The sequence below is a fragment of the Equus przewalskii genome, chromosome 6 (assembly GCF_037783145.1).
Source record: "Equus przewalskii isolate Varuska chromosome 6, EquPr2, whole genome shotgun sequence".
In the NCBI taxonomy this organism is placed as follows: Eukaryota; Metazoa; Chordata; class Mammalia; order Perissodactyla; family Equidae; genus Equus; species Equus przewalskii.
In genome coordinates, this window is record NC_091836.1 from 11,659,211 (window position 1) to 11,678,672 (window position 19,462).

Genomic DNA, 19,462 nt, shown 5'->3' on the forward strand with positions numbered 1-19,462 from the left:
ACACACACAAATCTATGTATCTATCTATCTATATACACATACATGTACACACACACACATATATAAAACAACTTAAAACCAATTTTTGAAAGTACCTATATGCTTTCTGAAATGAACATAGTTTTGTAAGAAGTTGACTTGTTATAGGAAGAAAAGCATTAGGTCGTTGTTTTCAGATAGAACCGCTACTTATCTATCTGTTGGGAATCGTAACACACGTACCAGTTGATGCCTAGAAGGATCCCTCTGCTTCCCCACACAGAGAAAGTAACAAGATGTTATTCTCATATGAAAATGGTTTCAAACTGTGTTTCTTCTTTAACTTAAAATAATAGCTTACAGACATATTATGCTGGTTGACTTAGAAAAACATTAGCCACTTCTCAAAAAAGATTTTCTAACTTTATTTTACGAAGAGATCAAATTGGTGGACAAGTCTGTGGAATAAAATCTCAGTGAATTAAATGAAAAGATGTGAGTAAATTATTTTTCAGTTATATCTGATTCCATAGAAACAACTGTTTCCTGTAACTCCCTGGAGAGCTACTCTTTCTTTACTAATAAGAATGTAATAAATAAGCACGTATGAATTTAGGATTAGAAGGCTAGGATCACAGAAATTGTGATTTCCTAAAGAAGATTTTATTCTCTTACATGAAAGATCTGTATCTAGCTCCAGGGTTTTGCTCAACTCTTTCCTTTGTTTTGAGTTCTTCCAACTACTTGCTAAAATGTAGTCTATTCGGTACCCACATCAGCAGTGCCACCTTGTGATATGTCCCGTAATTTCATCTGGCCACATCTTTATTCCTTCCCTTGGGCACTTATCTCCAATTGGCTGGTTTGGTCTTCCTCACATCTGCACATGTTTTACCTTGCTGTTTTGGCTGGAAGCTCTTCCAGGGTAGGACCTATGTCACTTTGGTCTTTATCCCCGCTCATGGCCTCTCCTGGATATTCCTTCGATGCATTGGAATGTTAGCGTAGTTCACATGACAGCTGCCCATGACCAGACTCAAAAATTAAGTCACTGTCGGCCAAAAAGGAACTACAATTAGCTTTTGTGGTTTCTGTTTCACATCTGTAATTCTAGTGCCTGCCTTGCCGAACAAAAAGATTGAAAATTTATTAGCTTGAGGAATTAGAGTGAAATTTCTCCAATTTATTATATTTGATGATCATCATTTTTTTAAGATATGTTTTCATGGTTTCTTTATTATCTCTTTATTTTTGCAGCTTTTGTCATTCCTTCAAGGTTTATTTACTTTTTACCACGAGGGATATGAACTCGCCCAGGAATTTGCACCGTATAAGCAACAGCTGCAATTCAACTTGCAGAATGTAAGGCTATACCCGTTCTCACCGCCTCTCCTTAATGAATCAGGTGATCACAGGGGAACCAAGTTAGAGCCCAGCCAAAGCTGGCAGTCTTTCAAAAACTTATCTAAGTACAGTAAAACTTCACTGATTTAGAACAGCCACATTATACATTTATTAAAAAATTTTTTCTAGCTGCTGGTTGAAAGTACACCAGGAAGGAGCTAATTTCATGTTAGAAAAATTTATACTAGCAAATTTCATGAAAATAAATATTACTGAGGTATAGACGCTTGTAAGTTTGGCAGCTTTTGTCTTTATCTAGTGGTCTCATTAATTCACTGGGTGATCTTCGATAAGTCTTATTTTCTGAGAGGACAGCATTTCTATATCTGTGAAATGAAGGCGTTGTACTTTAGCACTCTAAGACGCCATCCCTATCTGAAATTGTATACAATATATCTGATATTTATTACTTTCAAATAATAAATTTGAACATGGTTTTGAAGCATTAAAAATAGCTATTTTAAAGCTTAAGTGAGAATTATTTACAAACATCCTGTCTATTTATGTAAGGATTTATTTTGTAAAGCTGTCTAAATGATTTTTTTAATACCTGATTGCATAGTTATACAAATTCTGATTTGCATGCAGGTACTGAGTACCACTTTTATTAAAAAAAAAAAAAGAAAAATTTAGCCAATCCATTTTTGCATTGTCAAACCTGACAAATAATGAAGTCCTAATTGCTGAGGGTTTTGTATAAATGAAAAGTTATTTCTGAAATCCTAACTGTCTAGTACTCTATAGCTAAAATAATTTGGAAAGCCTTCACTTCATTTTCTATAAAAAGCTTGTCTTTCATTACTTATCTGATTCTTGCTGTTGTGGAGACATAAGTAAAGAGAACTACAGAGTTGGAATGTCCCATGAGAAATATGTAATTGGATTTATTCTACTGTGTTTTGAGTTTTAGCTTTTTATTTAACCTAGATTTTCTAGCAGAATCGATTTTACATGCAATTCCTTCCATTGTTTTCCAATATGGAATGCATTTGGGCTTTTTTAGTAAATATTAAAAGGGAAAATTATAAAAGCCAAAGTATTTTTATGATTTATTTCCATATTAAAAGCAATTATAATATGATTCCTGGGATTCAAGAACAGGAGAGGGGTAAAGAATTGGGAAAAAAATCTGATTTTTATCTTTAAAAGAGAAAAGTAGCAAACATGGCAATTAAAATTTAACTGACTTACTGAAAAGATTCAGTTCTTTTATTATGAGCCATAACAAAATCTTAGAGTTAGGTGGTGAAGATTTTTATGTTTCCAAACACGTATTGTTGAGATAATGTGGCCTGAATGCAAAAGAAAATTTCATGGAGAAAAGCATTATGCTTTCTGTGTCTTCCCTGAAGTAAACTTACTGTAATGTGAGTAAACTGTTTCTTGCAATAGAAGTTAGAACTTGGAAACCTACTCATTTTTATGAGTTAATTTATACACTGATCTCTTGATAATTATATTAGGATTTCTGGAAACCAAGCTAAGGAATGTTTCTTCAAAATAGTATTTGGAATAAGGACAATGAACTATTTTCTTAATAAGTGCCACATATATCAAAAGTATGTGAATTTGATTTGTTTTTACCCCCAACCCCAAGAATTCTAAGTCCCTGTTTATCTGCTTTTTTACCTTAGGTGTTAATGAATATAAAACTCTACTTAATAGGTATTACATATTCTTAAATGCTCTAATTTGCCCTCTAAATAATAATTTTAGAGTGGGAAAGAGGAAGAAAGACACACACACACACACAAGATTCAGAGACAAACACGCAGAAGGTCATTCAGAAAAGTTTCACTAAAGCATTCAAAGTCAGATGAGAGAACTCAACAGAGAGGGTCATGGATGTGGTGAAGCGTGCTGAAAGAATCCGGGTTATCCTTTGCTCCATTTGTAGTTTGGAAAACTTTAGGCTGGAGGTTCCTCAAAACCGATAGGACGCCATGGATGAAATTGTTGTTTCTGTTTACTTAAGACAAGGAATAATTTTGAAAGTACTCGACAAGAGGTAGAGCGGTTGATGCAAAGGATGAAATCTGCCAACCAGGATTACAGACCACCCAGCCAATGGACGATGGAAGGCTATCTGTATGTCCAAGAGAAACGTGAGTCATGATGACGTAACTTAATGTCTCTTATGGTTAACATTCTGCTTCTGTAAGATGTCACTTGATTAGCGTTTTTCCCTTCAAGTAGGAAGACAGAAATTCCTTACAGCTTTATCATATTTAGCCTGCTCTGTCTCCACCACCACCAAAGTGAGGAAGTTTTTCCACATTACGCTGTCAAGATCTCTAAGTGGTATGTTATTGAACTTGGAACTTACAAACTTCACTGATGATATGGCACCATGAGTTCAGTTTTAGAATTCAATTGTGATATCTAATCTCAATTTAAAGTTTCCTGGAAAATTGAAAATCAAAGCCTTTATCAGGATGAATCATCCTGGTGACTATGATAATAGTTTTCCCCTTCAGCAGCATTATTTCATTTAATTCTGTGTTTCATCGGTTTTCAGGAGTAAAATTGGCAATTATGTAATGTCAAATTGACATGCTTTACTTCCTGAGGTTAGGAAATAAGCATCAGACCTAACAGAGCACTATTATAATTGCCTCATACTGAGGAAGTTTTTCTCACAATAAATAATAAAAAGCCATTCAAACTTGTATAACTAGGGTCCTTTCTGAGTGATACTTGTCATTAAGTGGAACCAGTCGGACTAAATTAACTCTGTTTCAAACCAGATATGCTCTAAAGCACCATTCTCATACTGTTTGTTGTGAAGGAACAGGTTTTTTCATTTCCAATCCATCATGGACCAATGTCTTTGTAAAATACAAAATCATGAGCTTGGATTTTGCAGTAATGTCAAATTGCTGTAGAAGTTTTCAAATGCATATTCTAACTTTCTTCACTTTTTCTCCTGTATTGGGACTCATAAACCACGTTGGGTAGCACTGCTCTGAAGTCTGCCTGTTGGTAGACAATAGATGAATGAAGTTGTTTTGGTTAGTAAGATTATAACAGTTAAAAGCTTTGAGATGCAGAAGCTGGAGATATTGGATTGGCTGTGAATTATTTTGACATAATGCAGCACGATCACAAAAATGCTAACACATTTTTGTATGTGACCCCATGCTCAGGCGATGCTCATCTATTGGATAGTAGTATACAAGCAAAGAACATTTTCATCCAACAGACTTGGCAGGCATTTATTACTACATGGACTAGAAGGTAGAGGGCTGCTGGCTGAGGAGATCTGCGTTCCAGGATTTTCTCTCTCATAACTATCTATTTTGACCAGTCTGCTGTTTTCAGATGTTAAAATAATAAATCTAATGACCTGCCTATCTAATCTATAGTTAGAGTGTAATAAATAGCTTTCACCACAATGTCATAAAAAAAAGACCAATTCTTTGGTCATATATGGGGTATATGGATTTGAGTCAGGACTATAAGCAAATTTTTGAATACTGAGTAATTATTTCAGATTTGAGAGCCTCAGTGTGAAGGTACATTGAGAGGAGCTCACATTTTGTATCAATAAAAGATTTTACTGAGTGGAAGAATTTGTTGGTAGTGAGGCCCGTTCAAACATGCATGTGGTAGAGAAGGTGGCAGAATTCTCTTGTACATTATCTTCAGATATATCATAACAGTCGCTACCTGGTAGTCCATCCATTGGATGGTGTCATGGTTTGCTTACCCATTCCCCAGTTGTTGGCATTTGGATCAAACTCTAAGCATAGATCCTATAATAATTTGGCGCCTGCATGGGTAGACAAAATGCAGTGTTTTATGTACCTGTCTGATGTTTGTATCTTGTTCTAAGATATCTGACTTCTCTGGGTCAGTCTCAACTGATCATAAAGCCCTTTGTGGCACTGATCTTTCCTCTGACAGTTCCTGTCTTTCTAAATGACACCATTCACTCTCCTAATTTACAAAACTTGGTTAAATCTCTAACTCCAGTGACTCTGTGTAGCCTGGGGTCACATCTGTCCATTTTATCTCCTTGATAACCTTTAAACCTGCATTTTCTCTCCATCTCCACAGTCTTGCAATGGCCTTCTAACTGTTTTCTTTCCGCCTCCAGGCTTGTTCCCCTCAATCCATTCTCTACAGAGCTTCCAGCAGATCCCTCTGTAATGCTTGTTGGTTGTGCCCCTCCTATGATGGCCCGTTAGCCATGCGTGGCATTTAAGGCACTAACAGTCGGATTCCCCTTCTTTTTTTTGGTGAGGAATATTCATCCTCAGCTAACATCCGTTACCGGTCTTCCTCTTTTTTTTTTTTTTTTTTTTTGTGCTTGAAGAAGACTGTCCCCGAGCTAACATCTGTACCAATCTTCCTCTACTTTGTATGTGAGATACCTCCACGGCACGGCTGATGAGTGGAGTAGGTCCACACCTGGGATCCAAACCCATGAACCCAGGCCGCTGAAGAGGCGTGCATGGAACTTTAACCACTATGCCAAGGGGCCAGCCCCTCCCCCTCTATTTTGGCATCCTCCCTTATGATGTTTCCTTCCTGCTCCCAAGACACTTTTCATCTTGATTTTCCCTGTATCTGCCTGCATTATTTTTATAGCTTTAGTGAGGTACGATTGGCATATAATAAATTGCACATAGTTAAAATGTACAGTTTGATAAATTGTGCTGTACACCTGTGAAAAAGTTACTACAATCAACATAATAAACATACTCATCGCTTTCAAAAGTGTTCTCATGCCCCAATATAATCCCTCCCTCCTTTCTTTTCCTATTCACTGTCATTCCACCTTCCCGTTGCCTAGGGATTTAACAAGAAAAATCAATAGATTTATATGCCATTGGAGTTATTTTTATGTGAGTGACAAATATGCAAAGCCCCTTTCTACTTGGAATCTTTGAAAGCCTTTATAGTAAGAAAATCTGAGCAGTTCACTAAGACATATTGTGCTCCTGCTCTCCCTGAATGAATGAGATGAATAATATGGCTTCAGGGTGTTTATTCTGTAATGGAAGGCATAAGACAAACTCACGCACTTAGCGACCAGTGGTCAATAGTAAATAGCAGAGCTGTCAACTGAGTGATAAATGAAGATGGATGTAACGGGGTAGAAGCAGATCATTGCAGTTTGGACACAGAGCTCCACTTTATCTGGATATGTGGTTTTTACGTTATCCCCCTCTAGGCAAAGATTAAATTGCATTCTAGTACACTTCAGTTTAGCCAGGAAGTGCATGAGTTCCAGATTCAGACAGAACTATGTTGGAATTCTATGCCTGCCAACTGTTAACTGGGCGTTTTCGGGCAAACAGCTTTCTGAGCTCAGTCTCCTCATTTATAAAAGAGGGCTATTTATGCCTGTCTCATAACGATGTTGCGAGAATTAGAGAGAAGGTATGTAAAATGTCTCTGTTACTGGTAGAGGTGCATAATAATACTACGTTGCTTACCATGAGCCCTTACTAGTCTGTGCAATTTATGTTTGTCTCATTTAATCTTAAAACAACTTTTGAGAAATCATTCCTCTCAAAAGAATAACTCCGATCTCATGCCCTATTGGTGAAGAAAAGAACGTAGTACCAGCTGTAGCTCTTAGGCTCTGCTTTCTTATATGAGAAATGCTCTTTATAGCGTCCGACTTTAAGAGTTCCTAGATAAGATGTTAGCGCTTAGTAGGTGTTCAGTGAATGTGAATTTCCTCCCATTCCACAAACATCATCTCAGCAACCTCAGATGATTACTGGGTAAGGTAATTAAATTTGTTTTGTTTTGCAACTTTAGAGCTGTAATAAATTTTTATTTTCCCAGGCTTTCTTTTTAGGGACTTCAGAATTGCTTGTCTAAGAACATCTGCCCTGGCCTGGTGCCAGGCAAGTTTAAATAAAGCAGCATGTGGGTGCCACAAACTTGAAGATTAAATGCATGATATGCTGAACTTAAGATGGAGGCAGGAAAAAACATCTTAGGTCTGAAATGTCATCAGAGCATTGTAGCAGCTTTATTTAAAAATTAAAGCTAATAATGCTTCATAAATCGCTTCCTAAGTGGTAAAGTCACTATAAGGATTTCCATCCAGCCACTTTCCATTAATCAGCTTTAAGCTTTTAAGTATTTTATCCTGCATGTAACAGAATTATCAACAAGTATTGTTAAATATTATAGTGTGAGATGGTCTCCAAACAGAATTGAAGTTAATTGCAATAATCCTTTGTGATTACAAAGTATATAGCTGCACCCCGTAATTTTAAAATCTGGAGTGGTTTAAGTATTAAAGATAAACATGACACTAAGGGCACTGTTATTACAGAAGAAAATTCAAATGACTCAAATACTTGTCTTAAGAGGCACACTTTTACATTTCAGTTTCTTGCTTTTATATATATGGTTATGAAACCAAGCCAGCAATAACATTGTACCTAGTTGTTGCTAGAAAGATACAGGTGTTAAGCAGCATGAGACCCTAGATGGAGAAGCTATATACCAAGCAAGCTCCATTTTCTACCCACCTAGCCCACTATGGCATTTGGGTGCAAGATAATTGGCTTCTCTGTGGGAAATTGAAGGTGTTCCACCTTGGTCACGGGAAATTTGCACTCACAGGGCATCCCTACACCCTATAGAAGCAGCAGCATCTAAGTCCTTAGGGGGAGTACTGAGCAATGACATGGTGTGCTACAGGAAAGGCTTGCACAGTATTTATGGGGAAAAGACAGTTGAGCATTATTCATATACAACTTTTAATATAAATAGGGGAATTTTTTTCGTTTTAAGGAGTAAATTGAATTTGCTTTTTTCAGATTAGTGGTAAGAGGAAATAACTCCAAGGTCAATAAAGTCTTAGAGAATAATGAGTGACTCATTTCTTCATTCGTTTGTCAAATATTTATTGAGTGACAGCTGTATGTCTGGTCCTGTTCTAGCAATTAAGAATATGCTAGTCAGCAGAACATCACGTTACATGTTCCTGCTGTCACAGAACCTTAGAGTTTAGTGGCAGAGGCAAGACAATAAATAAATAGGATAAATTGGTAAAATTGATCATATTTTATACAGTGATAACTGCTGAGAAGAAAGTAAAGCAAAAAAGAGAGAGAAGAAATATCAAGGTGGGAATGTTGTGATGTTATCTGCACAGGAAAGGCCATATTATAAAGATGACATTAGGAAAAGACCTGAAGGAAGTGAAAGTGCAAGTCATGCAGAAGGAAAAGTAGTCCAGCAAGTGCAAATGGCCTGGGGTAGAAATGTATTTGCTGTGTTTAAGGACAACAAGGGGGCCAGTGTAGCTGGAGCACAGTGTATGAGACCGAAGATAATAAGACGTGAGATGAAATTGATAATGAGGGGCCAGATCACATGGGGTCTTGTACATAGTGATAGGCTGTTTGGTTTTTATTTGGAGTGATGTGGGAAACTGCTGGAGGGAACTAAGGGGTAAAATGACCTGGCTAAATTTTTAGCAGGGTATTTCTGGCAGTTTGTCGTGAATAGAGGACAAAGATAGAAGTAAGGAGACAGTTCTCATTCTTCCTATCTCTCTGAGAGATGAGTATATCACTTTTACAGATGAGATAACCTGAGTTCAGATCTAAAGTAACTCTTGAGTTTACAGAGTGAGTGTTGGAGCTACAGGTAAAGCTAAGTTGTTTGATTCCAAAAACACTCTACCCTACGCCCACTGTCCCTCCATACTGGCCTTTCTCACTCACAGTAAATGTTCTAAACCTGCATGGTCTATGGAAATACTCAGTTGTGTATCATTGAAAACTGTACAGACTTAGCTATAAATCATTTATTAATCTGTAATGTTTGTTTCCTTATGTTAGGACCACTTGGTTTTACATGGATTAAACATTATTGTACATATGATAAGGGAAGTAAAACATTTACAATGAGCGTTTCAGAAATGAAATCCAGTGGGAAAATGGTGAGTTGTTTTGTTTTTTTAACTGAGCTTGTTATTTAAGTCACATGTGCTTGATTTTCTCATAAACATGTACATAATTTTAAAAATGGAAAAGTCAGAGTTTTCTCTCACTTTAGCAACCTTGATGACTTGGAAAGAGTGGTCAGGATTTCCCTTTACCTTGGCCGTGGAACGTTTATAAGCACTTGAGTTACATGGAGGAATCCTTCGGTAGACGCCTGAGGTATCATCTCACATCCCTGGCAGCAAAGTTGTTTGTGCTGTTGGTTGGCCAGCGCCCAGCAGAGACCGTCAGGGACTGGACCAGGCCCGAGGAGTCTGCATCTTTCCCCCAGGTGGCCTCTGTGGGAGGCTGGGTTTGCCCCTGCACTCTACTTCCCATGCTCACTAGGTACTGTTTACTGAAATCCTTGCCAATGAAGTTTCTCAGAAGAAATCAATCGATGCTCATTTACCCCAAAAGTAAATTGGTCGCTGAATGTCTCGCATGGGTGGTGAACAGTGTGGAGCAAAGTGTACTTTATTTGAGGAAGTGCAGCAGAGTGCAGCACTTGTATTATGTGTAGTGTATAATCTTTTTGTGAGTTGGGGTATGAATATGGCAAATGATTGAGCTCGTGAATTAAACAACTGAGGCCATCATCTAAGAATCCTAGAGCTGGGAGTTATACTACAGATTATTTAGACCCACCTTATTTTAACAGATTGGAAAATAAAGGTGGTAGAAAGTAAGTGATTCACTCAGCTAATTTGTAGTATTGGTTGTGGCAGAAGTAAATGTTGATCTAACTTAGACATTTACTCAAATATATAAGCTGAAACTTACTGTGCTTGGGCATTCATTAGAGTCTAGTAATTCAAACTGAGAGAAATAAAATAAAGGAGAACATACTTGAAAAAAAAAAACCTTAGATGGATCACTACCATCGTGAGAAGTTGTTAAGTGCTATAATCACACCTAGTTTATACTCTAAAGGTTTCGTAAGAAAAGATATTGCCCAAAAGTCAGTTTATGTGACAGTCAGTGAGCTAATAACTAATAGACCAAGCCAACATTCTGTTAATAAATCTGTGAGATTTGCAACCAAGATAATAGGACTAACCAGACATTAGGTAAACATTCCCCTTGAAATTGACCGGGCATCTCAGGTATAGAAGAGAATTCTTATGAACTGAGTCTATATTGGGTCCTGTCCGAAGAGTTTTGGTAGCAGACTAGCAATTGGTTACCAGCAAAGGAATCATGTGGTATGCATGATAGCAGTAGCGTTATAGGGAGTATATACTAAAACTTTATTATTTTGGTAACTGTCTTAAGACTTTGAGCCAGCAATCATTTAACACCATATAACTCTAATACAAAGACACATGAACGATACTCATCTCTTAGCAGTCTAGGGAATTTTGATTCAGAGCAACAGTGTTGTATCCCGACAAGTATTCTGTGTTTCTAGTGGTAACATTACAGTAACTCTATAATTTCACACCATTTCCAAGTCTGAAGTCCTAAAGAAATGTATATTATAGTATAATTTAACATTATAAGTCAATGTGTTGAAGAGTACTAGGCAGGCATGTCACAGAATTTTTTGAATAAAACATGTATATGCAATTAATTTATTAATTAACAGTTTGATGTATTATAATTGGGCAGTTAACCTTAGGCAGACGTCTTTGTATTTATAGGACAAGGTGTGATCGTGACCTTTATACATAACCTGTCCTCTAAGTTAACATTTTAATTCAGCAACATTAGATGGTGTATTTAATAATTTCAGTCCCCTTGTTATCGTGTCCATAATGTGTTCCACTTCTTGTTTCAGAATGGCCTTGTTACCAGCTCACCAGAAATGTTTAAATTAAAATCTTGTATCCGAAGAAAGACAGATTCAATTGACAAACGGTTCTGCTTTGACATAGAAGTAGTTGAAAGGTTTGAGCTTTTCTTTTCACTTCATATTTTTTAGTAAGATAAATTAATTGTTTCTCTGTTTAGATGTAAACATGAAACAGCATACAAAGCGCTTGTTTTTCAGTCTCTTTTTAAAAAACAGCATGCATGTTTATTTCATTCTTTCACATGTTTATTCAATAAATATGTATTACATGATACTTTCAAAACAATAAATCAGACACAAAGTTCTGGCAAAAAGTAACATCACTCAAAGAAGAATCTGGAAAATCAATATAAATGGCTGTGTTAGGGGAAAGTGCATATTATGGACTGAGGTCCCCATCACAATGAAGGAACCTGACAGCATTGTTCCTCCTGGGTCAACTTTTTTGTAGGGTTTTGAAGCCAAGTGGCCTTGCTTCCAAGCAGTAATAAGACACAGCTGGGAATGCCGCAAGCTTGCTTTACCCAGCAAAATTCAGGGCTTACCATATACAAAACACTGTTCTGGGCATTCTTGGCCACAGGCTATTGGGAGAGACATATACATTGGTCTTCTGAGTTTATAATCTAGTGGAATTATTTAGCTCTACTCTTTTATTGTATCAATAAAAGAAGAAGAGAAACAAAATAGGGAGGGGAATGCTTCTTGCTTGATCTTTGTCGTATTCCATGATCTGTTTTTCTCCCCCTGCATTACTACCTACTTTTCTGAATACTCCAGCTTTGTGTGGGGTGTGTGTGCACACTATATATACTGTGATATACTAGATATAATCTTCTATACTATATATACTATAGCTTACAAATGCTACAGCTTGTAACCATCTAATAGGGCAAGGCCCCATTCTTATGCTTCCTTAAAATTGTGTCAGCTCTTTTGGTTCTGTGTTCTTGTTTTTTATGCATCTGCTTATTAAGTTTCCCTTCCTCTCCAAAAAAATCCTTTGAGATTTTTGATTGAAGTTGCATTAAAGTTATTAATTAATCGATGGAGAGTTGAATTCTCCTTGAAGATTCTACGTATCTTTTTTTTAGATTTATTCTGAGGTATCTTTTTTTATTGCTATTTTGAATAAATTATTTTCATTAGTAGAAACTGTTTTTCCTAAATGGTTGAGATTGCTGTATAAAAAGGCTATAAATATTTTTTAATCTATCAATCTATATCTAGCATGGCTGTTAAGCTTCTTATCGATTTTAATAGTTTTCTGGTAGGAACTTCTGGATTTTCTATGTAGACAAATACCAACATGTTAATGATTTGTCTTTCTTTCAGCACATTCTAGTTGTATAACCTTGGGGTACTTTGTTAAATTCTGTACTTTAGTTGTCTGTCTGTAAAATAAAGATAATAAGTACCTACCTCAAAGGATTGTTGTAAGGATTAAATGAGATAATAAAGGAAACAGTACAGTGCCTAGCGCATAATAAACAGCCAACAAGTATTGATTGTTGTTATTTTATTATTGGCATTGTTACCTGGGCTTCAATTCTCCAAGATCAAATTATCTTGATTTTTATATACACTTTTCCTTTTTCTATCGGTTTAATGATCTGTTTTAATTACAGAAGAAATACATGCCTTTTTCCCAGTTTTAAGTCATTCCAGGTTTTTAATTATACCATATTCAGATGAAATTTCCTCCTCAATGTATCTCTTCACAGGACCCTCTCATTTCCTTTTTAAATTTATTTTCTGGACAGTCTGCACAGTTAACTAGATTAATTTCACTGTTTTTGGATTTCATATCTTTTTCTCTCTCCTATTGGTTTTCTCCTCCCCTTTGCTTACTCTTTTCTCTCTTGAAGTACATCCTTGAGTAACTCTTTCAGAATGGGTGCGTGACAGAGAATTGTTTTTAAATGAATTAATTTTAATAATCTGATCATGGTATAGATAAACACTGGTTTTAGTGTCTTAATTGACTAGTTATGGTATGAGACTTTTCATATTGCTGTATACTCATTGTCATTATTTTTATTGACTAGATTGTACCACCTTGGGGTCATAGTCTTAATCGTTCTCATATTGCAGAATGTTTAGGTGGTTTTGAACTGTGAGGAAAATAGCTTTGTCATCATGTTTGGTCTTTTTAGGGGAAATAGTTTGAAACTAGCCTCCTTCAAACAGCCTTATACCTAAAACACTTAATGATTTTACTATGTGTAGTCATTAGAGTTAACAATATTGGTGTGTCTGTGTCCTCAGTAATTTTTCTGAAAGGTGTCTGAAGGTCAGTCTTTTTCTTTTCATCTTTTTTCTTCTCTTTATCCTATCTTTTTTTCTCTTTCTCGTTTCTTTTTTCTCGCCTGCTTTTTCTTCAAATTTTACCTTTATAGTTAACTAAGAATTTAAAAAATAATGTGTAAAGGCATAAGAGGAATAAATGGGATATATTAAATCTTTGCTTTTAATAGGCATGGGATCATCACGTTGCAGGCCTTCTCCGAAGCTAATCGGAAGCTCTGGCTCGAAGCCATGGATGGGAAGGAACCGGTAAGAAGAGTGACACGTTCTATAACTTAGATTTTGTTCTTCTAATAATCACAGAGTGCATCTGAAATTTTTGTTTACATCTGTAGTGTATTTGAAAATGTTAAAATAGCAAATCAGAGGAGTTGAGACTCTTACTGTTTTCCTAGTACTGTCTCACTCACTGGCATATAACGCTAACTTTCTAATTTGTTTCTCAGGGGGACTTCCAGGACTAATTAAAAACCCTAAAATTACTTTTAAAAAAGTTACTTATGATCATTAATTTGGCTACCCTGATTGGATTATTTTATTCAGCTAATAATTATTGAGTGCCCACTCTTTGCAAGGCCTGTGCTAGGCTTTATGATCACTGTGATGAACAAGATTCAGGATAAGAGCGAATCCTGTAATCTAGACCCTTGTTTAAAAGTCTTGTTTGATAAAACTGCCTGTGGCTTGACATTTTCCCTCTATCCATATCCCCATTGTTCTCGTAGCTATTTTGATGTTGGCATGATAATTTACTTAAAATTATTTGGGAGACTTATGTAAAAAAGGAAATAAATCATGGATCACTGTCCATTTTCTTTATGAAGACGACTGCATTAGATGTTAGAGAGATGAATACACGGAGCAAATAAAAGACCCCATCCTGTCCCTTGAGAACTATCCTTTAGGTGACAAAACCTGTGAGCAGCCTCGCATAAAGTACCTGTATACAACAGAGCTACACAAAGTGTGGTCCCCAGGTTTTAAGGCCATCCCTCCATAAGATGAGTACAGAAATTATGATTAGGCATCTGGAAAATTGTATGGCAATTTGAAGAAGTCATTTTGCATCTGTTGAATTTAATAGTAAAAATTTGGACTGCATCTATTTTTTATGATGTTTATTATATTTTAATTTTATGATAATTTACAAAGATGTTAGTCAATGATGGATTAAAAATTAAAAACAAAACTTTACTCTTCACCACTAACACTTGTGAGGCAAGCCCTGACCTAGAGCAAATTTAGAAGATACGTGTGATGGCTCAGCAAGTACAAGTTAGAATTGTACGTGTTGAGAACAAAACCCTAAGCAGATAATTTGAGGAAGGAGCAAGCAGGTAGAATCCATCATGAGATGCTTCCAGAAGAAGGGATATCATGCATCATGTTGGGGAATAGAATGAGACATATAAATTAGACTGAAAGGAGTAGAACTTTGCCCAGAGCAGTACAGCCAGGGATGGAAAGGTATAGCAAGCAAGGCTGGTTGACAGGGTGGGAAGATGGCGCTGTGGATCCAGCAGTTGTAGGACCTTGAAATTAAGACACCCCCTTTCTGTGTCATTGTACCAACATCACCCAGGTAATTTTCTGTGCTGGGTCATTAACTGCAAATAATTGATTGACTTCCCTTGTTTTTTAGATTTACACCCTGCCTGCCATTATTAGCAAGAAGGAAGAAAGTAAGTCATTTTATAATTATTTAAAATTTTATCACAGTTATTTTGTGATAACAAAGATATTATGTGATATTAAGAGTTAACTCTGGGAAAATGATAGTAACATACTATTGTTCTGATGGTGCCGCAGATTTGAAATTTTCATTCACAGTTTCTCATGTTAAAACCTCTGCTGGTATTATAGTAACCACAATTAATTTTTATTTCTTTGGTGTTTATTTCCTTATAGGTATGTACCTTGTTTTATCCTAGAAAGAGATTTGAGACAGTCGATATTTGGTTAGAGAGAGATATATGGATATAGATATAGATATACATTTTTTATGTTTATCGCATAGAGTGCTTCTTGATTATAAATTTTCCCGGCTCCACTTTACAAGACTGAAGATGTGAACACTTTATGCTGGTTTTAGGAGATTGTGCCCTAGAATGTGAAAAATAAGGACATCATCAAAACACATAGGATATGTAGGAAAACATGTATCATTACTGAATCCTTAGTATCAAACTATTCTTAACAAACACGTTTTGTGTTTTCCATCACATTCTGAATCCTCTTTAATCATCTGCCACCTTCTTGCCACCTTTTATCCCTGGCTAGTTTAGGGTATTTTCATATGTACTTCACGTAGACAGATTATTTGACATTTAAAATTGGTTTATATATTTATTTCTAAGGTTATATGTATATCTTTTAAAGCAATTTCAAGTTTTAACTCAATTAACTTTCTCTCATGACATCTAAATTTATTTTTAAAACAGAGTTAATAATAACCCTGACTTTTAAATTGCTATTAAAATACAAATTAGAATGGAGTAAAGATAAAAACTGGGAAAACACTCATGTGGAAGTTATAAATATTGAGTGTGTGAAAAAGCCCATCATTTCAACTGAATGAAATGCTTCCTAGTGATTAATTTCAGAAATTATCAAAACAAAATGCATGATTTAAAATCCCTTTAATATTAAACATTTTTAAAAATTTCATTTTTATTCTTTCGTTTGTCGCTAATCAAGTATGATTAGTATAAAATCTCTTATTGCCCACTTTTATCTAATCACAGAAACATTAGCCAACAGCTAAGAGTTTTGTAAGTACTGAATGTTCATTCTAAACAACTACCTAAAAAGTAATGTGTTGTGTAATTTGCACTTGAGTAGAGTTTGAAATGTGTTTTCTAATGTTGGTTTCATTTGTTCACATCCAGTATAAAGAGAGTCCTTTCAAATTCAAATGAATTACTCAAGGATGAATCCTTTTTGGAAAATAACTGTGCCTATATATGGTATTTAATAAGGCTTTTGAATGGGGGCATGGTCAAGTCAATCAGAATATATTTGATCTTCAACACACCTCTGGAACTAGGGTTTCTATCACGACTAGGAAATTTGAATAAGAAAGGTAGCAAATGTACTCATGCTGTGATGGAGGGAGAATGTACTCCTTTGTTCGGTCAAGACTAACTCTTCTGGAAATCAGCTTTTCCTGTAGTCTTAACCACCTGAAACATCACTCTGCCACCATCTGTAATTATAAAATGATGTGTTTTATAATTCTAGCTTCTTTAAAAGCTAGGGAAATAGCTGTCCTAGAGTCCGTGTGTTTGTATCATTTCTCACGTTCTGGCTTTTGGTATGATGTGCTACTTTCCTACCCAGTTCTCTGAGCTCCCTGTGGTGGAATCTGTCGCCCCTTCTCCATAGTGCTCAATACAGGCCTTCCGTGAGCTGTGTGCTCAGGACATGCTTGCTCTTAGTACCCCTAGGCTTTAATGCTCAAGGGGAGATTTTGATCATAGAAAGGAATACTGCAGTTACCTTTGCTTTATTAATATGTAGTGCTTGAAGTTATAAATCTTAACTTTAATTTTAAGTTTTATTTTTATTATTTTATCATAAGCTGTATTTTTTCTGAAGCCTATTTTTAATCAATATCCAGATCTTAATTTATAAATGTTCTAATTTTTTAAAATAAGTCCTTTTCACTTTATTGTTTCATAAATTTGATAGAATTCCCCTGTTTATACATTTAATCAAGCTTCTTTAGACATATTAAATTATAATTATGGGGGCTGGCCCGGTGGCACGCGGTTAAGTTCGCATGTTCTGCGTCTTGGCGGCCCAGGGTTTGCTGGTTCGGATCCCGGGTGTGGACATGGCACCGCTTGGCACGCCATCTGTGGTAGGCATCCCACGTATAAAGTAGAGGAAGATGGGCACGGATGTTAGCTCAGGGCCAGTCTTCCTCAACAAAAAGAGGAGGATTGGCAGCAGTTAGCTCAGGGCTAGTCTTCCTCAAAAAAACAAAAAAACACAAACAAAAAAACCACTTAAATTATAATTACAAGACTAGTAAATTTCATTCTTCCAAGTGTAACACCCTAATAAAACAAATTTGTTATTCTGGCTAATATAATCTTCCTAAACGCCTGGCAACTTCTGTAATCTAGTGAACTGGCTTATAAATGCAGAGATTAATACCCCTTTAAGTATTCTAAACATTCTAAATAAATTACGAAATTCTCTAGTGATTTCAAAGGTCTTCTATATGGGCATCAAGCCAACTTATCCAAAATTACACTTGTTTTTGGTTGTTTTTATACATTCTTGGAGATTCAAATTTGCTCACCCAAACAGAATGACCACTCTTTGAAAAGTCAGGACTGTGACATGTGCCACCAATAAAAGAAACTCTGACTAATGGAGACACAGGATTGAATGCACCTTCTGGAACTAAGCTCTTTGCAACTGTGGGGTGGCCATTTTGGTTTTACCAACTTGCATGAGCAAGGCTTTCCTAACTTTCCTCAACCCAACATGCAATGAAGTTCCTTTCCCTGAAATGACCTGCCTCTCAGACTGGTGAGGGGCTTTCCAGCGCCTCAGAATTTAATTTTTTTGCATGTAACTTTGAATATTCTACTACATCAAGGCCTAAAATTTATTAATGGTATCTTGAATCTCTTGCTCAGACTATAACTTTACCCTTTTTCTCTTTTACCCTGTGTCCTATCAACGGCTATTTTTCTAGTGATTTAATGACTCACAGGATGTATCTGAACACTAGACAGTATTCCAGATTCAGGCACACGGTCCTGTTAAGAGCAGTGTTATGTTTTCTTCTAGCAACATCTCCAGAATATTATTTGTTTCAGTTCAAAATTATATTCCAGTGATGGTGAAGTTCTCAGACCTCTTTCTTAAGTCTTCAATAAATCATTCAAGCTCATCATGTTATGAGTTCAGAGCAGCTTGTATCTTTCTTTATGTTTGCCCCTTCCACCATTTTTCTATGTATCATCCTGTTTTTTGAGATCTGCATGTCCCTTTTTGACATCTGACTCCCCTCAAAAGTGGTACTATGTCAATTTCAGTCCGTTAACTTCTCTCACAATTGGTATTTGAAACCAGTACTGGCCTTCATTCATTTGTCACCTTCAGAAGTACTTCTTTATCGCATTGGTCATTCAGATGGATTCTGTTTGTCTTAAAATACTCTTGTTATCCTGTGGAAAATTGGTTTTGTATGGAATAAGTTTGTGTTTTTGAACTGCTGAAGATAATGAAGCTTAGGATGTTCAGATATAAAACTCAGGTAAAAATTTATTTTGAATGTCAACCATTAAAAGTAGTATAACATCAGTGCTTTCACTGCAAATCCTAAAAGCAGCAGCAGAGTAAGAACTAGCTAGTGTCCTAAAAGAGGGCCATATTGTGAATATACAGAGAACATATGCTGTGAAATGAAGAGTAAAACTATGCTGTGACTGTAGGGTAATGAGATTCTCTTTAGAAGCCTAACGTGAAAAGGTCTCCCTTAATTTAATGTTTTCAGAGTATAGATGCCGTAAATGAGACTGGTGTAATTCATTAGAGAAGGAAAGTTTTACTCATCATAGTGAAAAAAGCATCAAGTAAAAAGAACTAAAGTATTGGTCAGTTATAGGATATTGAATCCGCAAAGACTTTTCAGGTTGTAATATGTGCCACAATGTTCTTTCCTTGAAATGATAAGACTTTGGGAATCAATTCATTTTGAGAATAGTAATGTCTGTCATCAATATTAAACAGATGTTATTCAGGTAAGATTAGAACTCAACTGTTCCTCAAACAATGCCATTGGGGATATTTTGTTAAAGGATAGCTTACTAATAATTCTTCACAATTCTGCCATTTGAGCTCATCTTTCAAAGAAGCAAATTATCTTCCTTGACACATATTTTCTATCCCAAGACTTCTATCTTGGGACTAGTTGTTAACAGGGGCAGAGACAGTTGTCATTTTTTCTAGGCTTTCTTTCTCTAGTATTCTCTGTTGGTACCCTGAGACTTGT

At 36.0% G+C, this 19,462-nt stretch overlaps 1 protein-coding gene across 1 annotated transcript in view; it reads left to right on the forward strand.

Moving 5' to 3' along the window:
- ARHGAP42 (Rho GTPase activating protein 42) overlaps positions 1-19,462 on the forward strand; it is a 263,289-nt gene that overhangs the window by 209,412 nt on the left and 34,415 nt on the right. Inside the window, exons 7-12 of the mRNA XM_070623015.1 lie at positions 1,237-1,341; positions 3,359-3,488; positions 9,204-9,304; positions 11,128-11,237; positions 13,620-13,698; positions 15,092-15,131. Of these exons, the coding sequence (XP_070479116.1) occupies positions 1,237-1,341; positions 3,359-3,488; positions 9,204-9,304; positions 11,128-11,237; positions 13,620-13,698; positions 15,092-15,131 (565 nt within the window). The remainder of the gene's footprint in view (positions 1-1,236; positions 1,342-3,358; positions 3,489-9,203; positions 9,305-11,127; positions 11,238-13,619; positions 13,699-15,091; positions 15,132-19,462) is intronic.